Raw genomic sequence first — 14559 nt, forward strand, 5'->3', positions numbered from 1 at the left:
TATTCGTAGAGGAAGTAGGTTAGATAAAACACGAGATTGTGTGTAATGTAATTGACGACAGTTAGCTAAATATCCAGTGCTAATTTATCAAGTCTGCCAGCAAAAAAAAATATCATACGACATAATCTGTGGCCGGTACGACAGTGTAGTGAGCGAGCCAGTGAGGCTGCTACGATCACAAATATTTTCTAAAAGTAATTAATTAAATTCATCAAAATGTACATCCTCTCGAGCTTAGTTAAAGAAACGATTCCCAACTATTTAGCTGGGTTACCAATTCCTGACTCCTTCGGGGGCTGGTTCCGCCTTGGAGGTAAGCATCAGTGAGACCATGCGTATATAATATTTTACGAAGTTCTCTTTAAACTTTAAGATAAGAGCGTAATTACCTTTTTTAAATGTCTTGCTCTAATTACAAAAAGCATTAAATGATCAAGATCCAGACCGTACAGAGCTATCGTGAGGTAACTGTACATGTATCTAAAACTGCACAGTTACAAATTCTAACGCACGTGATAATGAACTCTAAGTGGTTGTAATAAAATCGTTTTTTATACATGGTCGGATTAAGGTTGTTTTTGTGGTATTCCTGAACAATTTCAATGACATACTTTCAAATAAAATTATTTGCCTTTACTTGCAACATGACATGACAGACTAGATAACATGCAACTTCTATTATTCAATAATTAGTTGGTCATTGATTATAAAATGATCTATTGTGAATGAACTAAAGTAGTTAGTTAATAAAGTATGCATTAATGTGATTGATATGATCTGTGTATTATTTTTTTTTCAGTTAAGGATTGGCTTGCTTTAATCCCGCCTGTAGTTGTGGTTGGAGGCATTTCCTACTACTCTTATGATACCATCAAGAAGGCCCGTGCTGCTGGCAATGGACAAGTAAACCAGTGTGTCAGGAAGGACATCAACAAAGTTGTGGACTTTATTGATATTGAAGATATCACTGAGAAGGTGTCCCTGTGCCGCTGTTGGAGAAGCAAAAATGTGTGTATTATTTAGTATTTTATTACATAACAGTTTATAATAATAATGTGTACCTTTTAGGCACAATTTTTTAAGGGATAGTTACTAGCACTAAATGTGGGGTAGTTCTAACTCTTGATTGGTAATAAGTTGGTAGTTTATTTATTGTCAAGTTTTGTCATGTAAATTAAGACTTTCATTATAGTCTAAAGGATCCAGATATGCCTGGATACAGTACTCTTAGTATCAGTTTGCTTTACATAAGTAATCAAACCAAGCATGCATTCAACACTCTGATTGGCCGGCTTGAATAAACCAACCAATCAGAGTGCCAAATGTGCTCTTGTTTCAAATCACATACTGAGGGTAGTGATTGCAAAAATAATGTTGCTGAATAAGATAACAGAGTTAGTTTGTATTTATCTTTCCTTCCTACATCTATCTTGTTTTCAGTTGACATTACTGATGTTATCAGATTAGGATTGCGGTCTCATAATAAAAACATATTTATCTTGTTTTATGTGTAGTAGCTGTTATCTAATTCATTACCTTGTATTATTATTTATCTTAGAAAAAAGTGAGAGGTCACAAATTTTAACTAATTCAAATTCTTCTCTTTATCTGAAATTATCAAAGGAGTATGAGGGTCAAATTAATGATTGTTTTTTATTTCTATGGTTACAGTGGCCGTACTGTGACGGTGCTCATGGTGCCCACAACAAGGCGACGGGTGACAACACTGGCCCCGTTGTGGTCAAACACAAGGAAAACAAGTGAGCAACAAGAACAAATGTAAAGTAACAAGGTGATAACTAAATGTGATTATATTTATTACAGAAATTGTTACCATATTCAAAATATGTGTTAAATTATATAATTACAGTAATAATGAAATAATTTGCTCATAATAAACATGCAATCAATTAAGTTTAAGTTTACTTTTGTTACTTTTTTATGTTTTGATGTTTTTTGCTATCTGTTTTAGCTATCGCTGTTAACAGCACTTGTAATTAGTGTCTTAGAAAAATTAAATAAATACATTTTTTTGGACTGTTGTAAGAAAATGTTTTTGTTTTATTTGTAAATTGTATGATGAACTTATATTCTAAAAGTTTTGTAAGAAGAAAACACACAGGGTTTATTTATAAAATTAAATTTAATTACCAAATTTCCTTAATTAAAACATCACAGACATGTTCTGACTTTAAATTAAAAATAAATATTTAAACATGCCAATTGTTCTCATACTATATTATTGACTACAACCAACATGGTTTGTTCTACAAATTGTTATGGCACACTATTCATTTGATTTATTTTGCAATCAGCGCAAGTAAAATAATACATTATCAATAGATTTCATAAAAAAATAATCTTAAAAATGTTGACATAAAAATACAAACATTGTACTTAAATAATCGTTGTTTTTGATACTTTTTAAACACTAAAAAAATAATTACAGTTAGGTGCAATAGAAACTGTTCTGAAGAATTGCTTAAGAAATCTCGAAAGTTACATGGAAAATTGTTTACCTTGACTAGAATCAGTGAAGCCTGATTACAAGATTTTAAAATCAATAAAGATAGTGCAGCACAATTTTGGTGTACATTTCGTGACAAGAACCAATTTATCTTATGAAAGAAAACATTATCGTTATCATCATCAATTTACTGGCATACTTGCAGAATGTACGATGATTAAAATTCATGTATGGATGCAAAAAATCTTGTCTACATTATAAGACCTACTTAGTTTCTAAATGATGTTTATTCTATGAAATTTAGTGTTATTCAGTCTTGAAGCTTATCAGAGTGGTGCCACCGAAACCGATGATCTGGAGAATCGAGTAACGTTGTTCGAAGCTCTTCTCTTCCCATTATCTTTTTCACAGCTGAAACAAAAGATTATGTTAAGTTTGTCATTCTGCAATGTAGTTTCAATAAGTTGGCTTATTATATAATGACTTAAGAATATGTAGTTGCTGATTTGCTTAATTAAGGAGTTTAAGGCCCTTATTATAACGATACTAAAGTACAGAACTATGTTCAATCATAGTTGTATCTGTTAAATATTTTGGCATTCCTTTTTTATGTGTACCTGCTTCAGATCTTGCCTTGACTGTCGTTTTATAATACGGGCCTTTGAGTTAGTTCAATTTTTTTTTATCCGTCTAATGACGTATTTTTTTTTTTTTTATTTAGCTACTGATTGTGGTTAAGATGAATTAAAAGGTGACACCACACATATCCAATCTATTCCCAAGTATCTACTTGGTATTGTTATTTTGTGGCAATAAGGTAATAATATCAACCAATCGGCAACCGGCTGCCACTCAACGTATAGCAGGTTCGATTCCCGCACGGACTCTCTGTGTGATCCACAGCACATAGGCATATAAAGGGTTCTTTGTTTTCTGTGAAAAATATTGAAGACGCGTTTCATTGTTTGGTTAACTGTTAATTCGTTAAACAATTACAAAATTAATTCCCTTAGCTCATTGTTAAACAATTTAACAATGAAGAGTAAATTGACCATAAAATTTGGCGTACCTCAAGGTAGCGTACTGGGTCCGTCCTTACTTTTTGTTTGATGTAGGAATTATGTAGATGATTATATAATAATGTAATATGTGTGGTAATTAAATAATGTGTAAGATTTATTTAACCTTTCCGTGAGCGTTGGTTTGCTTGCTCAGGATCAAGGTACATTACTCATTATAAAACAGAATGCATCTGTTACTGCATGTGCACTTCTCAAAGTTTGAGTTAATTTGTAGTTTCTACAGGTACGAGTATTTATACTATGAATTGTGAGTACAAGAGCCTTGACCTTTATTTTTATTGTGGTACGAATTCTACAAATGTAGACAAGTTGGAAATACCGGTCTCTTCTTGTTTTTCAAGTAGGTACACTAACAGCTGTTGTGCTTGCTCTGCGAGTACGTAGGTAAATACACTCTCATTAAATTACGTGCCATCGCGGTTTCTATGCTTTTGAAGTTTTCCGATTTATTCATACACTGGGCTCAATCACAAACTTTGTATTTTATCAACAAAATGTTCAACTTACTTCTATCCTAGTCTCGGCAATAGTTTCTTCATTTCGTAGAAGTTCATGTTTGAGGCCATTACGTTTTCTGGAAAAGCAATAAATTCGGTTATATTTTGAATCAGATATTTCTGGGTTGAAGAGTATGCATGGAAATCCAATAAAACGAACGATAAACTGCGCAGTGAAGTCTTTGTTTGGTATTTATGTCGACAGAGGATTATATTCACTCTGCATAACGTGCCGTGGTTTTGGTCCCAGTTGACCGCTTCCTACGCACCGGCTCTCGTGCAGGCGCATATCGGGTTGCACCACACAATAGGCACTTTATGTTCACTTGGAACGTAAATAAATATATTATGCGCGTTATTTTTGACGCTAAATTCAATTTTATGGAAGGGTATGTTGATGAGTGCTTACAGGTATATCCTCCTCCACACGATGAGGGCTGTGTAGGCGAGGCACACGATGCTGCAAGTGACCACGACCATGATGCCAGCTGCAGCTCCTATGGGCTCCCCTCGGACGCTACCGGTTCGTATTTTCTGCGAATCCTTGCGAACGGCATCGCCGGCAGCTGCAAACGATGCCAAAAATAAGAGTCAGTTCAGTGCGGTTCTAATTTGAATCAGAACAAATCTTCAAGCTATTTTCTTTAAGTTACCTTGTAAAAACTCTGCTTGGGAGTCAGGAGTTAAAGGCACTTCTACGCGAGCATCTTCTGCGTCTTCAGGGAAAGTTGGCAAGTCCACGTGGTGTTCATCGTCATCCCTCGAATGAAGCATGTCGAATACTTCCGATCTGTAGAGAACAGTGGTTGATTTAATAGCTGAGTAATATTTATTGAATTGATAGTTTGTAGGTTCTCGTATCACCTAAAATGGTCTCAAAGCAAAGAAGGTAGTGTTGATAATTAGTTAGAGATATGTTATGGAGATGATAATAAGTAGGTTTATTGGTTACGGAAAAATCCTACTGTTGTCCAATACCGTGTTCAGTATTATGTGTATTTTTTTCCATCCCAAAATAAGTAATTGGTATTAAATATTTTGTAAATCGTACCTGCTGACTCCATTTTTGTCATCCACTAGAAGTTTAAGAACGGTTGCGTTAGCCTCTAGTGTTTTGTAACGGCTGTTGTCCTCCACCTCCTTTGCCAGCTCGGGCAAAGTACTTTCTTGTTCCTTCAACGTCTCAGGGCTCTCGCCGTAGCACGTTCTAATATCTGAAACATGATAACAGTAATCGTAAACAGATTTAGCACGAAGATTAACAACTACCTAGTCTAAAGTTATACGAATCAATTATCACGGCCGATGTGAAAGTTATTTGAAAATGTCGGGAAACCGTTATTATCATGTTCAAAGTTGCCGTTTTTATAGCCAGTGTTAAGTTGTTAGCTAACAGAGAACTGCAGTGGGCTCCGAACTTTATCTAAATGCAAACATTCTTGTTGCCAGCCGACCACACTTCAATTAGTGGGTCAGGCGCAGCTTTAACTTAATGTGTACTTAACGGTGTTCAAATCCGGTTTCTTGTGCTACCAACGTCTGAGCTCATATTTTTAGCTTATTTCCGAATGATAAAGCGATTGATGTAGTGACTCATAGTCGTCTCATTGTTCTGAGTAACCTCGTATCTCCAAGTGAAAGTATTTATCGGAGCAAATAGACTAGATCTTGTTAGTACCGAGATTATTAACCGCAGGCGTCGGCTTGGCTTGCGTTCGTTTTAAATGAAGCTTTGAAAGTAAGATTGTTGTGATTGTGCCGTATAGGTACGATACAGTGAAGTGAGAACACATTTATAACGGGTTATAGGTTACAAAAAGAAGCAACGTCACGCTTTTTATCGCCGAATGGGTAGGCAGAGGTGCAGAACATGGCACATACCTAATACTGCTATATAATGTACATCCAATTTCTACCATTTGTATTATAAGTCCCATGTAATATGGGGTGAGCTTATTGTCTTATACTGGGTACAATTCCAGACTCCGAGAAATTTTCGAAAAACCGAAAAAAGCCCAGTAATACTTTGCCCAGCCCGGGAATCGAGCCCGAGACCCCTTGTTCGGCAATCGCACTTGCGACCACTCGACCAATGAGGCAGTTATATATTAATCGATTCCAATTCCATGAAGACAGGTCGCAGGGAAGGATAATAATAAGAACATTAATTAACTGAGAATGGGAATTTACATATCAGTCCATTTTCAAAGAAATCTTCACAAGACTTGTACAATATGTAATTAATCATTTTATGCATCAAAGCATCATTAATCTTAACGAGGAGGTTGGGATTTTCCAATGCCCTGCAACTAATTTACTGTAATTTGAGGTAAATGAAACGAAATGTACCTAACGATGTTACTGTGTTGGCGATTTATGTTTCTTTTGAATTAAATCCTTAAATTCTTAACCCCCAAAAGGCCGCCTACGCACTTGTAACGCCTCTGGTGTTTCGAGTGTCCATGGGCGGCGGCGATTGCTTACCATCAGGTAATCCGTCTGCTCGTTTACCAGCTTGTTCCATAAAAAAGTACTCGCAACACCAACTGCTGAGTACTAGGTCCCATGCTAGATACCCTGGTTTCGAATTGTGCGTCGTGCATAACTTGGTTTGTGCGATATACCCTCTGATACCAGTAGGTAGGTACAGCACCTTTACCTATCTCTACGGTAATTAGGTATAATCAGTCTACAGGAGGATGTATGTTACGTTAAGAACTTTGTCCATCGAATGCGTCACTGTAACTAATTGAACTCAAAACAATTAACTTATCTTGATCAATAATGATCGTGTTTACTGTTGTTTCCGCCAGCAATAGATTGCCCTGCGCGGCCATAATTTAAACATTGATTCTATAGTGTTCAACAGAAACTTAAATGGTATTAATGCCGCCATTCTCACGGCCCTTGCCGGAAGAATAGTTAACGTTTCCGCGTATAATCACTGAGCGCTCACGAAGACTTCACTTGAAAACTATTAATTGATTTGATTTGAATTAATACACTCGACGTTGCTATTTATCTACCACGGCTTCTGTATCCAATTGTCAGTACCAGTGTGGAAAAATACCGTAAAACAAACATGGGTAAATAGTAATTTTACTTTTAAATATAAGTATACGTGGGAGACTCATAGAGTTATACTTCGTTACGAATGGGCTGACCGTAGTGATACCACGGCCCTATAGAAAACCGACGTGAAACAACGATTACGTTGTGTTTCACCGTGTAAGTCTAGTTATGGACGCCTAATCCTCCTCCCGTTCCCTAACCGCCATCCCCTATTCTCAAATTCCCAATCTCTAAAAGGCCAGCAACGCATTTGTAAATTTTTAACTCTTGTGGTGTTTCGAGTGTCCAGTCTACTGGCCGCCCCGATTGCTTACCATCAGGTAAACAGTCTACTCGTTTGCCGACCTATACTATAAAAAAATAAACTTTAAAGTTGTATGCATAGAAACCAAAAGTAAATTAGCTTTACGTAATTAACAAGCACACTACCTAGATCAAGTTTTTATGTAAATGCGGTTTCTATTTACTCACGTTTGTTTGAGATTTACATAAAGTGCACTTGGTATGCAAATATTTACCTATATTTTCTTATGTAAACAATAATATTGGAACGAAAGAACGATAATACTTAGTTCCCGACTGGAATGGTCTCGTTAACTCATGGACATAACTGTGTCACTACGTAGATAAAGAGTCTTCCTTTAGGTCGACGGTAAATTGGTTAAGTGTTTGCCTAAGTACCTACTACAAGCTATCTTGGAACATTCCACTGTCCACTGATACTAAACTAACAATAAGTCATATTATGTTAATTTCACGTGAGGTCTGTTTGACTTTAGTATTACTATTAACACTCATCACCTAGTTTTTAGTCGCTATCTTCGGTTTGTGGAAGTCAGTGTTGTTTTATTTCTTATCTTTATCTAACTATATGTTACGTTTTATGACTGATTCTTTTGTAAAATTTCTTTGTTTTCTGAGTACTGGTACTATGTCTATTGAGTACTGGTACTTAATAATTCTTAGTCAGATTTCTTTGTAAATAAACGAAACGAGTGCGAGTGCACGTTCGGCGCTCTGATTGGTTGGCAGAAACGCCGCGTTCTCGTTTCGTTTTCGCTCAACCTAAAGTAAACTCGTTCTAAGGGTAGTGTTCTTGATTCTGGATCACAAAAGAAAGATTCGGGTGGTATCGGAGAGCAGTAGCGTTTAGGCAGTGCCGGCGTGAGGGCCACTGACACCCGGGGCGAAAATATTGTGGCGCCCACTTGAGGGAAGCAATATCAAGTGTTAGTAGTAGTTTTTAATTTTTTGGCGCCCCAGAATTTGTCGAACTGGGCCATCGCCCCATCACGCCCCCCAACGCCGGCCCTGCGTTTAGGTAAATAATAAATATTCCGAACAAACAGGGCAGGACAAAACAAATGATTACAAAGTAGAGCTCCGACAGTGGGATATTAGAGAATTAGAGAGCCGGTAAATGTATTTTCATGTTATGTAGTGTGGGTGTCGCTTACATCTAAAGGTGCTTAACCTCACAATAGACCATCAATGTCTTTGCCTATAATAGGCTTTGATTAAATTCTTACTGAGAAAGGCGTATATCCACGCTACCATATACTTCAAGTTAGTGCTGGGGGTCAATGCGTTTATATTTAGGTAGGCACCATTTATGGTCGTAAAGGTCAGTTATAATCAAAGCAGCAACTTCCATTCAGCTATAAAATTGTTATGCATGTACATTGAACCGGTGACCTACGCCGAGAAAGGGAATTATCGACTAGACTCCCTTCTCCAACTTTGAGCTTGGTCACGTTTCTTCGGTCCCCTGCTCCCCTGGTCCCCTTCTCCGCCTGCGTAGGTAGATTCATAGCTTTGTAACTATTATCGACTGTGTTTGGTTTACACAATATGTAAAGTAGGTATCATTGTATTTAATAGGTTCATATCTAGTTACTCTCTACATATTTTTGAGTAATTTATTACCTTTGTTCTCTTAACGGTGAATTTAAAATGAGCCTACTTTAGGTACTCTATGTGGGCTCATTTAAAAAACGTCTTTGCTACTAACATTATCGTATCATCACGCCTTTTATCCTTGAAGGGGTAGGCAGAGGTGTATATTATGGCACGTAATACCACTGTACAACGTACAATACTATTAACATTAATCCTTGTGTAAGAGCTAAACTTTCATAAAGGTGGGTTATAGATGCAGAATATTCAACGCTTGCCATAGAAATATTAAAAACAGTATGTCTATAACGTTTGCCCTTCAGGGAGAGCATTCGTGACTGTGAGTGAGTCAAATATCGAAGCGGAGAGGACACGACACGATGAGGTAAACGTTGAAACACTCGCTCCATTCATTCACGGCCACCTGAGAAACCGTGCTCAGTAGCTATGAATCATTATGTAAATTATTTTACGCTATTTACTACTACAGACGACACTTTAGTATCTGATCTCACATATAAGGTATATTTACATGATAATACAAGAATGGGTTTCCTTATGAGTCTTCAATACAATCATCGAAATCATGAATCACACCCACGTAACAAAATAAATGTATTATTCTAAGTATCTTTCTTGGAATTTGGTCGCAACAAATTGTATGTAATTAAGGTGCCATTAGTTCCGTAGTTCCGTAATGAGTGTGTTTACAGAAGTTAAGTGCTTCTTGAGATATTGGTGCGTTTTCTACAGTGCCGGATAAAGCCGACGCGGGGCCCCTAGGAAATCTAAACATGGGACCATTATGCTACATTGCCTATTAAAAGTGAGGATGTAAATAATCCAGAACGTTGACAAAAAATAAAATTAACTTTCTTTGTCTTTGACTGCCAATAGAAAACTGTTGAAGGCAAAGCCTCCGCTAACGTCGGTCACCGGTGACCCCCACGGCGTTCAAAGTGTTAATGAACAATTGTTATTTTTTTGTCATTAGTAGATTTTTAGTGTATAGTATCTGAAGTCGGTTTTTTGTTGATTTGGGCACAAGCGCGGGGCCCGTAGCATTTGCTGCCTCCTCCTACATGACTAATCCGGCCCTGGTTTTCTATTACTATGTAAAGGGATTATTCAAAAGATAGAATACAATACTCATATCGTATGTATGTCCATGTATCACTACTGCCTCCGTTACTTAAGGAGGTTTTAAAATCATCTACATTACGAGACAAGTTATTAAAGTTGTTCTTAATAACTTAATGGCATTGTAATAGAGTCATAAATAGCAGTTTATTATTAAATACTCCAAGTTTATAATGATTTTATGGCATTTTTTATTTAACAGTCGAATTACATTTTTATGTCTAGATCGTTATGGCACTTATTACATTAAGCTGAGCTCAAGATAATTAGGCTTTATTACTAGAAACACTAAAACTGTAGATAAAATTCACGTGTTTTGTGAAGATTATAAATTCTTAAACGACATTGACATTGGTTTACTTTTGCTTATGTAGGTAACTGTAGTATGTAAATACACTACAAGACTTTAGTACTTATTCAATCGGAAGCCCTGTAGATTCAATACGATATAGCGTTAAATTCATACTATCATAATAATAATATAATTTGATCAAAATTTTAACTTTGTTTTGTTACACTATCACTGTAATCTATCTTTATGCAATTTCCTTCTTAGATATTACCTGTCTACTTTCCTAATCAGGTAAATAAGTAATAACGCACTTGTAACGCCTCTGGTGTTTCGGATGTCCATGGGTGCTTGCGATTGCTTACTTGATGTTATCGGCTTATACCATACAAAAATGGTCTGACACCATATAGTTCTACTACTCGTACATAACTCTAATAATATCTCCTATATCCTTTATTCTTCTCCTCTAATAATATCTTCTGATTAATTTCGTTGCGGGATCCAAGACAGTCATTCATGTCCCTAGGACGCGCCGGACTTCAATGTTCCGGTGTTTTCATGGTTGTATCTACTGTAGATCCAGGCTTACGAGTTGCATACTCGTATGTAACATCTATTCTAATGTATTAAAGATAAGTATAATTCTATCATCTACCATGAAACGGGAAGCTGACGTATACGCATTGATATCAGAGATAACAACGGGCCAGCTATTGGTTGTAAGCTTAGCTCTCTGGTCTCTGGTTGTCAATTGGCATAAACTTGCTTAACGACTTGTACCGACTTACATAGAAAGTGTTTGGTATATAGTGAAATGTTGTTTCATTTCCTTTGGTTATTGATTTATAAGCTGGTACGAAGTTTCATGTAGGTTTTTTTAATGGGACAAGCCCGTAACATCCTCCCAAACCGCTGAAACTCCTGTAAGCCAGGATCTACAGTAGATACAACCATGAAAACACCGAAATATTGAAGTCCGTGCCTGATAAAGTAGGTTATAAAATCAACATAATCCAAAGTTCTCAACTAATATTGTACATATATGCGAAAGTACTTACGTTTGTGTGTTTATTTATTTGTAAACACTTCACGCTTTATAGATATCTATCTACTTTATCCGACGCAGCGAGTATTTACATAACTATTTAACTATGTACACGTGTAAAATGCAGATGGAACCAGCAAAATGTGGAATGATCGTAGTAGCTGGCCAGGACATCGTTTTCTACCAATTCCACCCCATTGTTCAAAGGTGTGATGAATGCGTAACACGTAAGGATATCTTGACATGTAATTGTTAAACCGACAGTATTACATATTCATGCCAATATCTCAGAAGACGAGGCTACTTGTGGTGTTTTCTGTGCCAAGTTCCTGGTCAACAAACATTTTGTTGTTTCCATTTATTAGTTAATTAATTGCCAATGTGTGTACATACCAGTAGCAGCGACGATGATCAGACAGAGGAGCTGGTACCGCGCCATTTCATTTGTCGCCCTGCAAACAGATAACTGATTGTATTTATTTATGTTGCTACTGCACGCGCTTATCTCCACCGGTCACACTTCACACATACCTAATTACGTAGGTATGTGATAAGCGAATTATCATCACTCTGTTCCCTTAGAACACGAATTTTGTGCTAGGGATTTTAACGCAGACGTCTATTTATAATTTGAATGTTTTGTTTAAAATTGGTTGTGGCATCATGGAAATGAACGTGTAAATAAAGCCGACACGTTCCGCTAATAATAGATTGTTGTTTATTTCACATATAGGTACGTACCTACTACATAAAGAAGGTACCCTTTACTTCCATGCTACAAGCTTGATAATTTCACAATATTTTTATATATATAACTTATTTATTCCTTTAAATATGCATTAAATATTCACGTTCGCGTTCTACCAGTGTTAACAAGATATTGAAGTCACTTTCGCGATGTACAAAGCTAGAAAACCAGTTCTGGATGAGAGCTCGATTGCTCTAAAAATACCTGGGACTTGTTACGAGGGATCCGGCCTTAGCTGGGAAGTACCACTTTGCACGATCAATTTAATTTAATGTTCACCACTTTTTGTCACTTATTCCGATGTTGCGTGCGCGGCGCCTGCTCGGACGTTCGTCTGGCCTCGTATCGAGCGGTATTCTGCCGTTCTGCGCAAGAGTGGCGAGCCGACTGCAGAGTGACTGCCGGCTGCCGCATGCCGCTCGACGGGAGCCTGAGACGCTGACCTCACTGATGCAGGAAATACACTTTTCAACTCTCAAATCGCATGGATAAGGCAAGGATGGATCATGGAATCATGTCATGATAGTTTTAAGACTTTCATTGCTCTTAATGTGCTTATACGTACTATTATATGTATGTACTTATTTCGAGTATTTCCATAAAATAGATAAGTTCAGTTTATGGTTGGTCTCTATAAATATGAATGTTTTGGATGTCCAGGGTAGAAATAAAATTAGGTTCCTACTTACTTTCTACACCTACAGTAAACCCTGGACCTGGACATTTCTATCATTTTATGTCAATTAGTCGTCGAAGTAGGTAGATATTCTTAGATAGATGTTTTTTCAATCACTATAACTACTTACCAAAGAAAAAATATCTGAAATGTCTAGGTATAGGTAACATCATAAACATGACTCTACATCGTTTAAAGAAAATAAGTCTATCCTGCTGAGCTCCACATAATCTATCTGTATACGTACATAATATAAACTTACGCAGGGACCTATTAGGTAACATAATTTTTCTAGATATACATACTTAGGTACAACTCTATATTTATTTATCGAAACTTGAAGAGGGAAGTTATAGCACCCTCCTATAGGTAAAGGTAACACGTGTTAGTAACTTACAACACCTAGTACTTATCTAGGCAGTACAGGCACAGAATAGTACAGGTTTATATAATATATTATCACATCATTGTACCTTTATACATGTACCTACATGGGTATGACATGGTTAGACTTAGTACCGGAGCCTGTTTTGTTCAGATTGAGATAAAAACTTCTTTGTTCGTCAAGCGTGTGGCGCTGGGTGCGCGTGAGACATTCGCTGGGAATTTGCGCCCGGCTGCGCGCACGCATTACACGCTCCCGGTTGGCGAGGCACGGTGGCCGCTGACCCCGACCGGCGTGTCATAAAATACTTAATTTTATTGGAAAATTGAGTTCTTGTTGATATAATTCCATTCAGTATCCATCCTAGTATGCATTTTTTACACCTATTTGAGCGTAGGTACCTACAATATCTTATACCTGAAGCCCAATTTTTTTTTACACAAAATTCAATGTGCTTGAGATCAAGACTAATGGTAGAATCCCATCAAAAACATCCTGTAAAAAACCCAAGTCTCGCAGCTCAGTCTTTCTACCGTCAAAAGTTGTGAGATCCATGTAATACCAAGTCGGTTAATCTATTTAGTGTCTACTTGAAGGACCTTCTGTCTTAAGTTATTACATAAGTTATTATCATGCCAATATTAAAAATATTTAACGTTTTAAACAAATAGATCGACTTGGACATCGCTTGATTTGATTATTAGTAGGTATGTATCACACTACACAGCACGACGGGCCAGCGACCAACAGGAACGAGAGTTTCAATCGCGTGAGGCGCGAGAGACTAAAGGCGGGTCCAGACATGTATCATTTGCCCGATCCGATCACCGAATCCGATCACCGTATCCGTATCTGCGTTTGTATCAAGTCCCGTATCAAGTTTTGGACGCCTCCGATTTGCTCCGTATCCGTATCTTCACAATAGTCATGATCGCGTATCAAATTGCTTAGTTCAGTTTCTGCTCTCGATCAAACATGTCGTCGCAGTTGGTTGAAGTGTACGAGAATTTAGCAATTTCATGTGCCTGTTTTATTGTCATTCACAATATTCTAACTTCAAAACCAAAACAGAGACGATGGTGGCAAACGAAATTATTTAGAAACAGATACAGACTTGGAGGAAGAGCTTTGATGAGAGACCTAATGACGCGTCCAGACTGACCCACGTCCGTATCTGTATCACCTTTGATGATCGGACAAAAACCGACATGACATGGGACGGGCCGTATCATAACGGCGTATCGAGATCGCGTATCATG

At 37.2% G+C, this 14559-nt stretch overlaps 2 protein-coding genes across 4 annotated transcripts; one reads left to right on the plus strand and one right to left on the minus strand.

The window, feature by feature from the left end:
• The first annotated feature begins 114 nt into the window (after nt 1–114).
• LOC118268411 (CDGSH iron-sulfur domain-containing protein 2 homolog) lies at nt 115–2051 on the plus strand. The gene is made up of 3 exons (XM_035582881.2): nt 115–313; nt 800–1008; nt 1672–2051. The coding sequence occupies exons 1-3, from the start codon at nt 217–219 to the stop codon at nt 1762–1764; spliced, it is 399 nt and encodes a 132-aa protein (XP_035438774.1). The 5' UTR covers nt 115–216; the 3' UTR covers nt 1765–2051.
• Nucleotides 2052–2124: 73 nt separating this feature from the next.
• On the minus strand, nt 2125–12647 carry LOC118268410 (uncharacterized). Of its 3 annotated transcripts, none has more exons than XM_035582878.2 (7): nt 12444–12647; nt 11885–11943; nt 5098–5260; nt 4700–4836; nt 4456–4612; nt 4057–4123; nt 2125–2878 (listed from the first exon to the last, which is right to left on the minus strand). In XM_035582878.2, exons 2-7 carry the CDS (start codon nt 11928–11930, stop codon nt 2873–2875), a joined length of 576 nt encoding a protein of 191 aa, XP_035438771.2. In that variant the 5' UTR covers nt 11931–11943; nt 12444–12647; the 3' UTR covers nt 2125–2872. The 3 variants fall into 3 exon arrangements, with proteins under 3 accessions (XP_035438771.2, XP_035438772.2, XP_050562613.1); XM_035582879.2 differs by lacking the exon at nt 12444–12647 and adding an exon at nt 12233–12371; XM_050706656.1 differs by lacking the exon at nt 12444–12647 and adding an exon at nt 12023–12072.
• Between the last annotated feature and the right edge of the window lie 1912 nt (nt 12648–14559).

Source organism: Spodoptera frugiperda, chromosome 29 (genome assembly GCF_023101765.2).
Source record: "Spodoptera frugiperda isolate SF20-4 chromosome 29, AGI-APGP_CSIRO_Sfru_2.0, whole genome shotgun sequence".
In the NCBI taxonomy this organism is placed as follows: domain Eukaryota; kingdom Metazoa; phylum Arthropoda; class Insecta; order Lepidoptera; family Noctuidae; genus Spodoptera; species Spodoptera frugiperda.

Excerpts from the sequence above, each read along its gene's own strand:
- LOC118268410 (XM_050706656.1), bottom strand. The coding sequence starts at position 12,057 with ATGATAATTCGCTTATCACATACCTACGTAATTAG. Across the intron at positions 4,613-4,699 it reads CCAAGCAGAGTTTTTACAAG|CTGCCGGCGATGCCGTTCGC; the intron begins GTAACTTAAAGA and ends CATCGTTTGCAG. Across the intron at positions 4,124-4,455 it reads GTGTGGAGGAGGATATACCT|AAAACGTAATGGCCTCAAAC; the intron begins GTAAGCACTCAT and ends TTGCTTTTCCAG.
- LOC118268411 (XM_035582881.2), top strand. The coding sequence starts at position 217 with ATGTACATCCTCTCGAGCTTAGTTAAAGAAACGATTCCCAACTATTTA. Across the intron at positions 314-799 it reads GGGCTGGTTCCGCCTTGGAG|TTAAGGATTGGCTTGCTTTA; the intron begins GTAAGCATCAGT and ends TTTTTTTTTCAG. Across the intron at positions 1,009-1,671 it reads GCTGTTGGAGAAGCAAAAAT|TGGCCGTACTGTGACGGTGC; the intron begins GTGTGTATTATT and ends CTATGGTTACAG.